The sequence below is a fragment of the Sparus aurata genome, chromosome 3 (genome assembly GCF_900880675.1).
Source record: "Sparus aurata chromosome 3, fSpaAur1.1, whole genome shotgun sequence".
Lineage (NCBI taxonomy): Eukaryota > Metazoa > Chordata > Actinopteri > Spariformes > Sparidae > Sparus > Sparus aurata.
The window spans coordinates 838,629-855,644 of NC_044189.1; the positions used below are offsets into that span (position 1 = coordinate 838,629).

The window sequence follows — 17,016 nt, forward strand, 5'->3', positions numbered from 1 at the left end:
ATCTGGAGGAGCCTTCAGACTGGGACAGCCTTCACATGCTCCTCTGAAGGATGCAGACCTGAACTGAGACTCAGCCACTGAGTTCATGACCCGTGTGAGACCAAAAAAAGAAGAAGAAGCTGTCAGAGCGCAGAGGAAGTCAACAGTGAGTTGACTGTGTGTGGGTGTGTGACACTGACACTCATAGTGTCCATCCAACAAAGCTATTTCCACCAAATCATATATATAATTAATGGGTTCACTGTCACGGCTCGGTCATTGTTTGAAGTCAGAAGCATTATTTAAAGACTTTCATTCCTGTTCTCTCAAATTTAACATTTTCAAGACCGTTTTAATGGAACACTTCCATTTATAGGTCACTAAAAACGCTATTTAGCTGCTAATGATGCACAGAAATAGAAAAAGGGAAGAACAGCAGTCAGCCAGGAAGTCAGTGGGTGGAGAAGGATGATATCATTCTATCAGGAAGTGAGAAATTGGAGAGATGTGAGAAAACTTTATTAAAAACTACACTGACATCTTTAACGATGCCTTGCTCAACAGTACTGTTCCATTCATAGCAGATTGAAACGTTCTCTTGATATCATGATGATGTCGGTAAGTAAATGATCAAAACTCAAATGTTGATGTTTTTTAATAAATAATGTGCATTTACAGAGAGATTTAAACTCCAACGGGGAACAAAGGCATGAAAAGGAAGTTCTTACAGAACACATGATTTGTTTTAACGAGCCGAGTCGTCTGGACATTTGTTGAAGTCTGAACGTGTCAGAGGCTGCGTACCATGTTTGTCCAAAGTGTTCCATGTCACATTCACATTACATGTTTATTACCTGACCTGTACATCAGAAGTGGAGGGGATACACCTGCAGTGTGAAACTACTGGATGTTTGTGATGTCAGAGTGACATCAGTGGATATTTGTAAGGACATGTCAGTACATCTCCAGTCGTGTTTCTGGTGACCTAATCTGGGTGTTTTAACTGAGACTGCTGGTCATTTTCAGCTGTATATGTGCCATCAAAACTGGATATTCTTTTGCCTGAAGTTGGGCCATCTGTAGTTGTGTTTATGGCAATCGAACCAGGCGTCATTAAGGAAACTCTGGAACATTTTCAAACAAGTTTGTAGCGACCAGAGCAGGTACTTTAAGCCAAACCACAAATGTCCAAATCCAACCAGAGCATCAGCACAACATTGTGACAAGAGAGAAATTCAACGTAAAAAAGCTTGAAGTTGCTACATATAGAAATAAAAGCTTCAGGTTATCTGTGGTTTTACAGAACTGTACAAACATTTATTCTGCAGACTGGGTCACTCTTTCCATGACTGTCCGTGTGTGTATAACCCCCTCATGTGTAATTTACAGTAAGTTCTATTTCATTTTGTTGGGTTATGTTAACAATTTAGTCTCCCTATTGCTAAGTTGACATCTTTTGAGTTTAGGGTTTGGATTTTTGTAGTTCTTTTTCCTCAAATTAGAGCGACATTATCTAGAAATAGGCATTTGTGCAATTTGGCACCCCCCACAGTTTCTGAGAATCCCAGGTGTGAATAGTTTGTCCTTCCAACGCGAGGGCGACTTCCACTGCCGTCTCTTTGGTCTCTTCAGCTGTACTTTCGTAAGGTGGGTCTGTGGTGGCTCTTCCCCGTTGTAGCACGGTAGCTTCATCGCACTATGCCAGCAGGGGTGCGCTGGGGAAGTGCTGCCACCATCGGCAAAGCTAGCGTGCTGTCTGGGCAGCGACCTTCCGCTAGTGGTCGGGGAGCGCTGGCACCGTCGGCTAAGCTAGCGTGCTCTTTCTCACGGAGCCGACTCACGGGTATTTAACAAAATTTTGACACAAAGTTTGGAGGAACACAAGTTCAAAACATTAAGCCGTCTAGAATAATTAACAAAAAATCCGATTACCCGTAAATGTGAAAAGTACAGCAGAACACTGATGTAGTTACATGTGATTTTATTAAGTAAAGGCTCAACAGAAACGCAATTTATTATACTGCACAAACAACACATTTATTGAATCAAGTTCTTGGTAGAAGGTCACGACGACTTCTTTATTTGGTCCTGAGGATTTTCTGTAAAACACAAAAAAGTTAGAATGAACTTGTTCAGCAGTTTTTTCTTAAATCAAACAAAATGTCAAACAGTCCCGAAATGTCTTTTTTGTAAAACCAGAGCCTGTTTTGAAAAAACACTGTAAAATTAACATGAGTATGTTTTCTTTTACATATTTTTCTTGACAATAAAAAAAAACAAAAAAAAAAGTAACTCTTTCAGAAGTAGCTAATTTTTAATTTTTCAGGAGTCATTCATCTGTGTCATACCCGTAGATCGAGAAATTGTACAGAAAGGCAGCTGAACTAACCAAACAAGAAACAAGCTCAAGAATCTGACGACGCCAATGATGAACCAACTCTACACCAAAGATAAACTGACTCTACCCCGACTGTTTGTTAGCATCCATCCATCCATCAATTTTCATCTGCTTATCCGGGGCTGGGTCGCGGGGGCAGCTGCCTGAGCAGGGACACCCAGACTTCCCTCTCCCTGGACACTGCCTCCAGCTCTTCCGGGAGGATCCCAAGGCGTTCCCAGGCCAGCTGAGTGACATAGTCACACCAGCGTGTCCTGGGTCTTCCTCGGGGTCTCCTCCCGGAGGGACATGCCAGGAACACCTCCCGAGGGAGGCGTCCCGGGGGCATCCGAAACAGATGCCCGAGCCACCTCAGCTGGCTCCCTTCGATGTGGAGGAGCAGCGGCTCTACTCCGAGCTCCTCCTGGGTGACAGAGGTCTTCACCCTATCTCTAAGGGAGCGCCCTGCAACCCTGCGGAGGAATCTCATTTCAGCCGCTTGTATCCAGGATCTTATTCTTTCGGTCATGACCCAAAGTTCATGGCCATAGGTGAGGATAGGACCGTAGATTGACTGGTAAATCGAGAGCTTCGCCTTTCGACTCAGCTCTCTCTTCACCACGACAGAGCGATACAACGACCGTGTTACTGCGGCCGCTGCACCGATCCGCCTGTCAATCTCCCGTTCCTTCCTTCCCTCACTCGTGAACAAGACCCCAAGATACTTAAACTCCCCCCAACCCGGAGGGAGCAAGCCACCTTCTTCCGGTTGAGAACCATGGCCTCAGATTTGGAGGTGCTGATTCTCATCCCAGCCGCTTCACACTCGGCCCCAGGACATGCTGGAGGTCCTGGCTCGAAGGAGCCAACAAGACAACATCGTCTGCAAAAAGCAGAGATGGAATCCAGTGTCTCCCGAACCAGACCCCCTCCGGCCCGTGGCTGCACCTAGAAATTCTGTCCATAAAAATGATGAACAGAACCGGTGACAAAGGGCAGCCCTGCCGGAGTCCAACATGCACTGGGAACAGGTCTGACTTACTGCCGGCAATGCGAACCAAACTTCTGCTCCGGTCGTACAAGGGCTGTACAGCCCCTTTTTGAATAGGGGGACCACCACCCTGGTCTGCCAGTCCAGAGGCACTGTCCCCGACTGCCACGTGATGCTGCAGAGACGTGTCAGCCAAGACAGCCCCACAACATCCAGAGACTTGAGGTACTCAGGGCGGATCTCATCCACCCCCGGTGCTTTGCCACTGAGGAGCTTCCGGACTACCTCAGTGACTTCAGCTTGGGTGATGGATGGGTCAACCTCTGAGTCCCCAGTTTGTTTGTTAGCATGTTAGCAACAACAACAACAACAATAAGAATCAAGCTAATAGTTTCTCTCTGATCTGATCCTGACCATTGTTTCTTTAGCTGCCTGACTCTTTGCTTACTTTTCCCTCACGTTGTTTTTGTGTCCCCTGCACATAAACAAGAAGATGTTCAGAGCTAAAAATCGATTGGTTTAATAAACTTAAATAAAAATTTAGAGTAAAATTAATAGATCGGCGCGTATTTTGATCATCAATTTATCGTCAAATCCACCAAATCATTTATTTGTTACTACATCTTTGGGTTTAGGTCCATTAGATTAGATTAGATTAAATTGCAAATTGCAGAAAAAAATCTGCTGTTTTGTCAACATTGAAACCAACATTTAGTTGCAGCTGTAGTTTATTATCACATCTGCACCACATGACATAGATAAATACCTTCACTCCTGATGACAGCGTCAGTTCACCTGAGAATAAACAGTCTCGTTGGGCCGAGGTGTCGCTGTACAGAGAGATAAATATAAATGTGTGCAGTATAAATAACTAAACATACATCACATCAGTGAATTAAGGTCAGACTGTGTTTCAGCAGCTAACGATTCAGATAACAGCTCGTTGTTTACCTATTTGCTATGGAGCCAGAACAGTCTCATGATGGATAAATGCATGAAAAGGGACATGTATTTGGGGAGTTGTGTATATATAAATGACTCAATACACAAATGCATTTTCAATGCACACACAAATATGTTTCAATCCATATATAAGTAAAAAAAAAATTCACATATAAAAATAAGATTTGTAAACATATTTGTGATGCGCACACAAATATTTCTTGTTTTAAATATGTGCAAAAAAAAATTCAGAAATGTACAAATCGTCAGTTATTTGCAATTTTCACGAAAAACATATTTGGAAGATGTTACATTGATATATGAACTGTCAAACGCACATTTGTCTCAGTGCTTTTAATTTGTAAACCTCCCTGCATTTGTGTGCAAATTTTTGAGACTCATCTAGCGCGACTCCGATTCACAAATGTGTTTTTTCTACAAGGGGGTCGTCTGCAGCCAATCAGATGTCTCACTCCTTTACAGCCAATCACATGAGTGCCTCCCCACGAGGGGTTTTTTAACTGACGGCCTTTGTGGTCTTTGAAGGCGAGTCCTTCAGAGAGACCTTGTTAACCTCGTCAGCCGTTGTTAAATGTGACGGTCTAGCCTTTGGAGCATTTCCTGGTTGTGTCACCAGATGTTTTACCCTTACGTCACCATTTCTGCAGCCCAGGCCCGCACAAGTGACGATCTACGCCACGTGATGTCCCCATTTTCTCTCCTTCTTTCTTTCTTCTTCTTTTGGGCATGCAAAGAATTTTGGGATATGTGAGGCTACGAAGGATGGTAGCAATGCATCCTCCAAAAAAAAGGGTAAAGAAGGAGCATCTGGAGGAGCCTTCAGACTGGGACAGAATTCAGGCGGCATTGTGACATAATTGGCCTTCAAATGCTCCTCTGAAGGATGCAGACCTGAACTGAGACACAGCAGGTGTTGTTTCTGTACGTGACTTCCTGTCTGCTCGGTGCTAAAGTCAGCTGAATTGCTGCATCGTGCTCCGGCATCCGCCAGAAATAAAAGTCTGTTCCGGAGGGCTTCGGACTGCCGGAGCTGGACGGAGCAGATACGCAGCGCAGCGGACCTGGTGAAGGTTAACTACAGTAAAACTTATCAGCTCTGCTACGCAGCGGACACGTATCTGGTGGAATCGTGAAGTCATCTGCAGTAAACAAGCAACTTTTGTTGGCGTTTCGTAAAGGTAGTGGGAAAATGTTGAATTACCTGGATATTCTACCATGCAGTATGCAACTGCTGATACAGGGACTCGTTCTACACCTGCAGGAAGAATCAAAAATAGAAAAGTACTAATTTGCATATATGAAGTGGTACTTATATACATTAATACATCTTATTTGGTTCAAGTCATATAAATCAGGCTGGCCACCGTCTGTGTACTTTAGGAAACTCAGCACAAATCCATCAGTGTGGGATTTCATTTCACATCAGTCTGGATCCTGACAGAAAGAGGAAGGAGGAAGTTTTTTATAGAATGAAACACTTCTTATTTCTCACCGTTTGTAACCTGAAACTCTGCTCCACCCTGTATCTCATCATAGACGTGGCATCTTTCCTCAGTTCCTGTGAAAAAGAGTGTGAAGGACACAGAACTGATAATCTGTTGAGTAATAATCAACTGACACAAAAACATATCTGAGTTATAACCTGTATCTGACTTTCTGATGTCGTTTTTACAAATTAATTATTATAATATACATTAACATATTAAAGTGTGCAGAATATGTTACACTCATACTGTGTCAGGTTTTATTTACCTCGCATTTTTAACCTGCATCTATGAATCAGGTAGAAGATGAGGAGGAGGATGATGAGGAGCAAGGGGACAACGATACCAATCACCAAAGTAAGAGTCAATTGATGGTCTGTAGGAGCAACTGGAAGACAAAGTAAGAATTAATAACTCAGTAAGACTTGGTAAGACTTCACGGCCCACATTCACAAAGAATCTTAAGGCTAAAACAGACAAATTTAGGAGCAACTCCTAAAAATAATGGCCGTGTCAGTCGTCACTTTAGGACTCCTAATTTTTAAAAATAAGAGTTATTTACACAATATTTTAGGCCTAAAGAAGGTGTACGCCACTCTCTACGCACACTGTGGGATTTATAAAAAGAGAACTTGACGGGAAAATGTGCGGTCCTCCACGCAAACTCTGACCCATGCGTACGCACATAACTGTGGAAAGGAGAAACTGCGCCACTGATGGCAGAAGAAAGAAACGGGAGAAACTGTGTGAAAATGTATTAAAAAAAAATATTTCTACAATGAATAAACAAACATACTCCCTGGAGTGCACACAGGAAACATATGATTTAGAACAATAGTAAGACAACAGTAGAGCAAATTATGTTTACACTGATATGAATGCAGTTGAATATATTAATATCCTATATCATATGGACCATTTCATTTCATCGCCGTTGTCAATGCATAACGCATAAAACACTTTGTAACTGTGTTTTGTTGCCATACAAATAAAGACTATAATTATCTTGTAATGTTAATCAATTAGATTATTCTCACATGTATAGCAGATATTACCTAAAAGTATCCAAACGGAAGGATACGGAGGGAGCGGAACTTCAGAGACCAGCAAGATCCACTGGCCAACAGTGATGAGTGGCTGATGGGCCCAGCGTTAGAGAGGAGCACCTGCAGAAACCACACCGTGCCAGTCCCACTTCAAGTGCTCACAACACTCGGGTTACAACCGGCACATTCCAGAGGGAATTGGCTGACAGGTCAGGGATATCCCAGCCAACCTTTAGCCGTGTCATGCCAGACGTGTTAGGAGGTATAATTGGTTTTTCGCAGCAGTACATAAAGTTTCCTTATACAGTGAACAGGTAAATAAAAATGCGCAATTTGCAGCAATGTCCGGTTTCCCAGATTTAATCGGTGCCACTAACTGCACTCATGTTGCTATAAGAGCACCGAGTGAGAATGAATTGGGCCAGCACCGGTGTCCCCCTCCACCTCCATCACCACGTCACTCAGGAGGGATTCCCCGATGATCCCCGCCAGTTGTTCATCCAGCGGGGTGAGCTCCGGTTGGCCCGTTCCCCCGCCCGTCACACAGACGCTCTGTGCTTTTGTGCTTACGCACTTTCTGTGTTTCGTGCGTATGCAACCTTTTGACGTCAATCCTACGCACAGTTTTATAAATGAGGCCCCTGGTCACAGTCAAATGTTTTGGAGACGCTAAATGACAGGGAATTATTAAAACGATGTAGGCTGGACTGCGAAAGGGTTGAAGTTGTGGTTGAGTTGGTGAGGGACGCAATAACGTTCCCAACCAACCGAAACAATCCAATAACACCAGAGTTAAAATGTTTGGCAACACTCCGGTGTTTGGCTACGGGGAAAATGCAGCTCTTCACCCGGGACTAGTATTACCTGGGGACCTCAAGTGATTTAGAAATTATCCCACCACGTCTGTGTTTTGTGCGGCGCATTTGCACAGAATAAGCAAAGTCTGTGTTTTAACTCTAATTTAATGACATTATCCCCTGGGTCGATCGCACCTGAGCCCTTACTGGAGCAGCACAACTGTTAGATATGGATATTTTTAATATAATAACTGGTGAGCCTGTTGAAAGATGGAAGAATGTTCCTTACCGCATGCTGCCATGCATGTAATCCATCTAATCATCTTTCCAGATTTCACTCTTCTGATGAGCCTCCTGAATTTGCACCTAAAATGCTGTCAAAACTTTCATTTATAATTCCCAACGCAGCCTCCATAATTATCAACTGGGAAAAAGGCAGAAAAAGGTGGAAAACACAAAAAACCTTAAGAAAAACAAAAAACGACCCCAAATCACAGAGATGCCGATTGGCACCGGACTAACATTATCACATGACCTCTGTGTTTGGTGAAATATGGTAGGTAATTTGCAGCGGAATTTTTACTTTACAAATTATGGACATGGCAGATTCATCACAGACGACCTCCGCAATTATTACAAATTACTGGAGGTCTCCAGGTAAGACTTTTTTTGACAATTCATGTTTTTCATCGCAATCTTCTAATTTGTCATTTTTGTCAGAATCATTTTTGTTTTTTTTTTTGGGGGGGGGGGGCACTTAATTCTCCTCATAAATAAATTTCTTTATCCAATATCTTCTAGCTTGGTGATGGGCTTGTAGGCAACTTCCTTATTTTCACCACTTTTCAATGGGCTGCCCTGTCACTCAACAACCAATCACCGATGTCACCGCTTCTAAGTGCGTCCTTATAAAATGACATCATCCATAGCAACAGAGAGTTACTTCCAGTTTAGGAGTTCACTGTTTTCATAACTAAAAGTAGGTCTCAGCGGCTTTGTGAATTACTCTTAAGAAACGACTCCTACATAAAAACTTTGAGTCCGAGATAACGTTAAGATAAAAGTCTTTGTGAATACGGGCCCAGATCATCATTGTAGACGTACCTGTGCTTGACGATGGTGATGTTGTATTAGTAAGTTTCGTCGTAGTTGGCTTCGAAGTTGTAGTTCTGTTCTTAGTCGGCTTCTTAGTTCTCTTCTTAGGTGGCTCCGTAGTCGTAGTCCTTATCGGATTCGTAGTCGTAGGCGGCTTCTTAGTGATAGTCGGCTTCATAGTCGTGGTCGGCTTCGTAGTTGTTGTTGGTGGTCGTGTCATTGTCTGTTTTCCTGGCGAGTGGGGCAGAAACAGGATTTTGTTTAGTGCGTTAATCCCATCAAACTTATGAAAATGTACATTAAACAAATCCACAATACATTAATGACCACTTAAAATCTTAATTCAGAATATCTCCTATTACCCTTTAATGTTGTTTTGATGTGTACCTATGGACCATTGAGTTGTATTGAGTTTAGATATAACAGCAATTAAACGTGTCAACAGTCGATCATAAAGTTCTTGTGTTAAAACGACCTGACACTAAGAGATTATCCATGACGCTGTAGTAAATATCTTAAAATGATGTTCTAACTCAAACTTTAGATCTATAATTGAATCTTGACTTTTGATATCTCAGTGAGAGAAAAAGATGTGTTTAAATCCTCTAAATCAAACTGAATTAAGACTATTGTCACGATGCCAGTGATCATATATTTAATTTGTATAAATCTAAATGGAGATATCGAGTCTTCACCTTTCAAATTCAAACAGTCTTTCATGAAAACAGCTGGTGGTTGAACATCACACAGATGGTTCTGTTTAAAATTGTTGTTATGAATGTAATTAAATAGTTTCTAAGTGACTTGATGAAGACGTTTTCTAGTCTGAGACACACTTCTTTCATTATTGTGGTCATTTGTTCTTGTGAGTTGAACTAGCACTCAGAGCACGTCGCGCGCTCGACTTTCTTCATTAGACAACAAACTTTAACTTTAAATTCTGTGTAAAGTAGAAATACATTTTTGTTATGAGTTTGTCACACCACAGAAACATGTGTCATTGACCACTGAGCCAAATTTGAAAGATTAAAAAAATTGCCAAGTATATAAAATTAAGTCTCAAAATCATGGAAAAACAAGCACTTCTCTCTGCTGTGAAACACTGGGGGCGTGTCAGTTAGAGGTGCTGATTAAGATTAAATGCAATAACATTTGCTAACATTACATGGGCATGACAGGATGCACAATGTAAAATCACTTTCAGTATTTGCACCTTCAGCAAAATGCATTTAATTACCCAAATGTACATTATTTATAACATACATAAGCACACACTTACACTTGGGGCTTAGATCTGGCCTAATAATCAAGCCCGACCCGAGCCGAGCCGAACCGAGCCAAGCCCGTGCTGTGATGCCAGTAACACGTTACTCTAATCTGACCACTTTTTTCAGTGAGGAGTAATCTAACGCGGTAATATTTCCAAACCACTAATCAGATTAAAGTTACTTATTCAAATCACTGTGCGTTACTATTATTTTTGTCATTTTCCTTAGTAAAAATATATATTTTTGCTTTCTTCTTGCATCTCAGGGAGTGACATCACGTGCACGAGAAGTCACGTTTTTAGCAAGAGGACACTTACTCACGTGTAAAACCAGGCAGCAGCACAAACAACATGGAGGGAGGAGAGAGATGCGCCTTTTATAGCTGGAAATAGTCATTATTTTGAGTTATTTAAAAAAACCACACACACACACAAATGCTTGATAAAGGGCCGGCACGACCCGGCTATCCAAGACTCGAAAGTGGGCAGAAAAATCACCGAAGCTAATGCGCTGAATGTATTTATACCGCTTCCGCAGCAGGGCCGGTTTTATGCAAATCATGGCCGCGTTACGTAACGCCATAAGAGGTATAAAAAGTCTTCATCCTCTCTGTGGTGTGAGTTTCAGCAGAAGTGCTTTCACTTCGAAGAAATTCTGGCAAACCATCCGGCGCCTCAGGAGGGGGAAACAGTCCTCCACCAACACTGTTTACAGTGGAGGTGGGGAGCTGTTGACCTCGACTGGGGACATTGTCGGGCGGTGGAAGGAATACTTCGAGGATCTCCTCAATCCCACTGACACGCCTTCCATAGAGGAAGCAGAGGCTGTGGACTCAGAGGTTGACCCATTCATCACCCAAGCCGAAGTCACTGAGGTAGTCCGGAAGCTCCTCAGTGGCAAAGCACCGGGGGTGGATGAGATCTGCCCTGAGTACCTCAAGTCTCTGGATGTTGTGGGGCTGTCTTGGTTGACACGTCTCTGCAGCATCGCGTGGCAGTCGGGGACAGTGCCTCTGGACTGGCAGACCGGGGTGGTGGTCCCCCTATTCAAAAAGGAGGACCGGAGGGTGTGTTCCAACTATCGGGGATCACACTCCTCAGCCTCCCTGGGAAAGTCTATTCCAGGGTACTGGAGAGGAGAATTCGGCCGATAGTCGAACCTCGGATCCAGGAGGAACAATGCGGTTTTCGTCCTGGCCGCGGAACACTGGACCAGCTCTATACCCTCCGCAGGGTGCTCGAGGGTTCATGGGAGTTTGCCCAACCAGTCCACATGTGTTTTGTGGACTTGGAGAAAGCATTCGACCGTGTCCCTCGTGGCATTCTGTGGGAGGTGCTCCGGGAGTACGGGGTCGAAGGCCCTCTGTTAAGGGCTGTACGGTCCTTGTACGACCGGAGCAGGAGCTTGGTTCGCATTGCCGGCAGTAAGTCAGACCTGTTCCCAGTGCTTGTTGGACTCCAGCAGGGCTGCCCTTTGTCTGGAATGAGAATCAGCACCTCCAAATCCGAGGCCATGGTTCTCGACCGGAAAAAGGTGGCTTGCTCCCTCCGGGTTGGGGGAGAGTTCCTGCCTCAAGTGGAGGAGTTTAAGTATCTTGGGGTCTTGCTCACGAATGAGGGAAGGATGGTCGTTGTATCGGTCTGTCGTGGTGAAGAGAGAGCTGAGTCGAAAGGCGAAGCTCTCGATTTACCAGTCAATCTACGTTCCTATCCTCACCTATGGCCATGAACTTTGGGTCATGACCAAAAGAATAAGATCCCGGATACAAGCGGCTGAAATTAGTTTCCTCCGCAGGGTTGCAGGGCGCTCCCTTAGAGATAGGGTGAAGACCTCTGTCACCCAGGAGGAGCTCGGAGTAGAGCCGCTGCTCCTCCACATCGAGAGGAGCCAGCTGAGGTGGCTCGGGCATCTGTTTCATATGCATCCGGGACGCCTCCCTCGGGAGGTGTTCCTGGCATGTACAGCCGGGAGGAGACCCCGAGGAAGACCCAGGACATGCTGGTGTGACTATGTCACTCAGCTGGCCTGGGAACGCCTTGGGATCCTCCCGGAAGAGCTGGAGGAAGTGTCCAGGGAGAGGGAAGTCTGGGTGTCCCTGCTCAGGCAGCTGCCCCCGCGACCCGGCCCCGGATAAGTGGACGAAAATGGATGAATGGATGGATGGATGCTTTCACGACATAAAGCAGCTGAATGCAGAAGATGATGTTTATTGACCCTCACTTGTCTGCAGGATCTCTCTAAAGGAATATGACACTGAGCTGAGCAGACTGACCACTCACATGTGTTTACAATCAATAAGCTACACCCAGAGGCCTGTTAGCTTAGCTTAGCTTAGTACAGAGACTGGAAACAGTTGACCAGCACCTGTAATCACCCGATCCCACAGAGACTAGCTGCTGAAAGATCAACTGTAAGATCGATGTAATTATTGGAAGAAGCCGTGCTGCTCTGAGCTAAGTTCAGAATATTTTACCGTCTAGAAACAGCTACATAGAGCAGAGAGGAACTCACACCAGGCACGTTGTTCTACAGGAAAACAATGTTGGTTCTGCTCAGCTAACCAGCCGCCTAGCTGAGCTTCATATTTAACAGACAGGTATGAAGGTGGAGTCAATCCTCTTATCTAACTCTCAGTAAGAACATTGAAAAGCTCATTTCCTGAAAATCAAGAATTATTTCTATCTGACCCATATTATTTTGTTGCTGTCTGACTCCTTGTCTCTCACCTCTGTCAGATGTGTCAGCTTCCATCACAGTCAGGTACACAGCAGGTTTTCCATCACAGTAGTAAAGTCCAGACTCACCAGGCTGCACGTATCCTATAGTCAACGTCTTGTTCACAGGTGAAACATGAACCCATTCATTTTGTTGTATTTCACGCCCATCTTTGCTCCATGTTGGAACATCTGATCCTCCAACATCAAGAGGACAGTTCAGAGTGACAGTGGTCAACACTGGAGCAACAAGTCTGGTTGTTCCTGTACACAACAAACAAAACAAGATTCATTTAACGTACCGTCATAAAATTATCACTCATATTCAGGAGAAAGTCAGTGGCTGTGTGAAAAGATTTGCTCAGAATAAGAATTACTGCCGTGTCAGGATGTGTGAGTTACTTCTTATTTTGTAGATATAGTCTGTTAACCTTTATTCACAGTCAGCAGTAATCCTGCTCTCCAGACTGTACTGTACGTTATAGACATTTACAGTATTGTGCATGTGTCCACAGTTATATCTGCATCTTCTTGTTTGATAAGATAATTTCCTCGTATTTTACCAGTTAAATATCTGCAGTTTCTCACCTCTGTCAGATGTCTCAGCTTCCATCACAGTCAGGTACACAGCAAGTTTTCCATCACAGTAGTAAAGTCCAGAGTCATGAGTCATGAGCTGTCTTATAGTCAACGTCTTGCTCACAGGTGAAACATGAACCCATTCATCTTGTTGTACTTCACGCCTGTCTTGTCTCCATGTTGGAACATGTGATCCTCCAACATCAAGAGGACAGTTCAGAGTGACAGTGGTCGACTTTGGAGCAACAAGTCTGGTTGTTCCTGTACACAACAAACAAAACAAGATTCATTTAACGTACTGTCATAAAATGATCACACATAATTATCAACTGTTTCATTAAATATTGTGATATATATAGTTGTTAAACATTTAGCTAAGAAACTAGATGTTGAAACAAGAAGAGAAACAAAGTGTGATGTTACCTGATGGGATCACCGTCAGCTCCACAGCTGCTGCATTATTACACAAGTATGTTCCAGAGTCTGAGACAGTAACACTGCGAATGTAAAGTGATTTATCTGCCAGTGAACTGTATCGTCTGTCTGGATCAGAAATGTGTTTCTTATCCCCGTCATCACCAGCTGTAAGAATGTCAACTCTGTGTCCGTTCGTCTCTCTGCTCCACGTCACTTCACCCTCCACAGAGTGAGGACAAGGCAGAGAGACTGATTGCTTCTCCTCGACTACTTCATGTTTTATTGCTGCAAAAGAAACAATTTACACTTTTACAATAACATACACATCTGTCTGCATCTAAATACTGCAAGAAACTCAAAAGTGATTTAATGTCAGAGTACTTATTGAACACGACCTTAAGTTAAACCACCTTCAGACTAAAGAAGCAGACGAGGTTTCAGCCACAATCATCTAAAACATCATCATGAGTAAAATGAGTTTGGTGGCTAAATGAGTTCTTGTTATGTTGTGTGTCTGGTGGCATTCTGACAGAAACTGGACCAGATTTGATCGAGACACATAGACGGACCACCCAGCATTGAGTCCGGTTGTGCTCGAGGTTTTCTTCCTGTTACGAGTCAGTTTTATTCACGCTGCTGTTGGATCCTCGTGCTCATGAGGGAAATGTTGGCTCTCTGTGAATAAATGAATCCAGGAGTTTGTTCTGAACCTGCTGAGTTTGTAACGTGTCATGACTTCTGTTGTGAGTTGGTGCTGGTGTACAAATAAAGATCAATTGACTGATTTGGTTCTTTATCTGATTGTTGCTTTTTTGCGGATAAAGGTTAGACGTTTGGAGAACAACAGTTAAAGCTTTAGTTCTGCTCTTTATTCATGTAAATATATCGCGACTAGCTTCTAACGCACTTCCTGAAGTAACGTTAACCACTTTATGACACTTTGACTATGAGCTGTCAGACTTCTTGTGAACTTCATGTCGATGTTGAACCACAAACTCTCTGAAACTACAATTCTGAACGACACTGATGACAGACAGCACCGAACAGAATCTAACAGCAATGTTCTTACGTGCAGTGACTTTACATCCCAGAACAAAGACCAGCAGGAAGCTGCAGATATTCAACCTCATCTTCTTTCAGACTGAAGCGACTGAACTGATCACAGTTTCCATCTGTGCTAAGAACAGGAACTCAGCTGTCTGGGTGTTCACACATGTTCCAATAACAGCACATAGCCACAGCCTTTATCTGTGTCTGTCTTTGTTTGACTAATGAACACCAATGCTTCCTATTCGTCAGTAACACAGTTACATCAGATGTCAGACATTTATTACAGATTCCAGAGAAAGATAAAGTTTTTATCGACTTGTATGTGTTATATAAGTAAATGATTGCGACATCTGATACTGAAGCCGCTCAAGGAACTGTCTCGAGAGCCGGAGAGTGATTGAAATATGTGTTTTTAATGCATCACAGTCAGGAAAACATTCAAGAGATAACTGATTTGTGTATTCTGCAAATATATGTGCACTCAGGCCTCATGGAGGAACAACTGAGGCTTGTTTGGAGTCACGTGCCCGTTGAACTTTATGATGCCTGCTGTGTTTTTAACGATAAATACAGTGACGGAGGAAAAACAGCTGGAAATGTGTGTTCCTGCAAACTACACGTGTTCAGATTTGTTTGTCTCATCTATACTGAACTGACGGTCGTATGATACGTGTCATGTCACTTTCACACGCTTGGACATGAGCTGACTTTCATGTCAGGAAGTGGACGTAAGGACGGTGGTGGTGTACGAGCTGGGTGAGGGCTGCAGAGTCGGAGAGAAAGTTGACGCTTATTGTGTCCGATCGGCACCAGAACACGAGCAAAGTGACGCCACAGCAAAGAAACATGAAGAAACTTAAATGTTTAACATGTCTGTGGGTTCTGGTGATTGGGTTGAGAGCCTTTATAGGTCACAGGTGTACCGAATAAAGTGGCCACCATATATATTTCTTCAGTTTAAAGGTAATCCAGTGATGGCTGTCTGTTCATCATCAGGTACACACCAAACAGAAGCTGCTAATAGATAATTGGACAAAGAAACCTGACCAATCACCAAAAATTCAAACTAAACATTTCAACTTTACCGTTGTTTAGGTTGAAAGCTGGGTTCATGCTCTGGTTAGGGTTGGTAAAACATCAACACTGATTTGGTCGCAGAAATCCCTAATGGAGACGGTTCAACTTCATGGAAGAATAGTCGGTTTCGGTCACAACAAAAACAGTTGGATTGTCTCCAGTGGTGAGACTCGAGGTTGACATCTGTACCAAACATGTCATTTCACATTCAGCTGTCTGTCACATCAGGAGGTGGAGAAGACGGTGGTGTCGTTAGTAAAGGCCAATAAGACTGTCGTTCCACTCTGTGGGGAGATTTCCAGCAGTTCTTGTCGCCACAGAAATGACTGGAGATCGTCCGCCATCCTGTGAAAATCAGTCCTCTTTGGTCAGCTGGAAATCTCGCCCACGTGCAGCCTTGTTGACTGTAACAACACCACCCACACCTCCACCTCCTGATGCAAAAGTCTAACAAACATATAATATGAACCTGATACGACACGTTTGGTATGAATGTCAATACTGGACGTATCTGTGGTTTGCAGAAACGTTAACTGCCAACATTAACTCCTGGAGACTGGGCTGTTGGAAAAGGGCAGCCATTTTCAAAAAATATGAACGAACGAACCATCATGTCTATCACACTTCAACCAATCAGATCAACAGCAGGAGAGCGTCACCACCAGTGGAGTCAGCTGGTGAATCCAATCCTTCCTGGAGTCAGTTGAGAGAAGAGTAAAGACATGTTTCCATCAGTGTCGCTCGCTGCTCTTCTTTCAGTGAAATAAACCCTCCAGTTTTGATAGAACTGATGCTAAAGAAGCTACGCTAACCTTTTCATCGGAACCTGATTGGCTGAATGACAACAGCCTGAAGCCTGGCAAGAGATCACGTTATCCCACAAACCCATCTGCCCACCAGTGTGACCAAACACATCTTCACACTGTTCATGAAGGAAAGTAAAGTGGTACCATCGACTGTCAAAGGTCACGAAAACAAGAAGAGACACACCGAGAAGTGAAGTGACTTTTTTTATAAATGATGCAGAGGATGTGGGCGTGGGCACTGGGTCGGTGGAGAATGTAGGTTTGAAGGGTGACATCATGTTCTCACCAGTGATGATAAAAAAGATAGAGCTGCTGGAACTGATACCAGCTAACTCTCGTGTCATTTGTGGTTCAACTGTTTGTTCAAAGTCAT

General features: G+C 43.5%; 1 protein-coding gene across 1 annotated transcript in view; it reads right to left on the reverse strand.

Annotated features, from left to right (window-relative positions):
* Positions 1 to 818: 818 nt before the first annotated feature.
* Positions 819 to 17,016, reverse strand: part of LOC115577173 (hemicentin-1-like) — a 37,518-nt gene continuing 21,320 nt past the window's right edge. Inside the window, exons 5-12 of the mRNA XM_030410065.1 lie at positions 13,303 to 13,554; positions 12,727 to 12,978; positions 8,742 to 8,963; positions 6,063 to 6,182; positions 5,803 to 5,868; positions 5,512 to 5,565; positions 4,114 to 4,177; positions 819 to 2,078 (exon numbers count right to left, since the gene is read on the reverse strand). Coding sequence (XP_030265925.1) covers positions 4,134 to 4,177; positions 5,512 to 5,565; positions 5,803 to 5,868; positions 6,063 to 6,182; positions 8,742 to 8,963; positions 12,727 to 12,978; positions 13,303 to 13,554 — 1,010 coding nt within the window. The 3' untranslated portion in view covers positions 819 to 2,078; positions 4,114 to 4,133. The remainder of the gene's footprint in view (positions 2,079 to 4,113; positions 4,178 to 5,511; positions 5,566 to 5,802; positions 5,869 to 6,062; positions 6,183 to 8,741; positions 8,964 to 12,726; positions 12,979 to 13,302; positions 13,555 to 17,016) is intronic.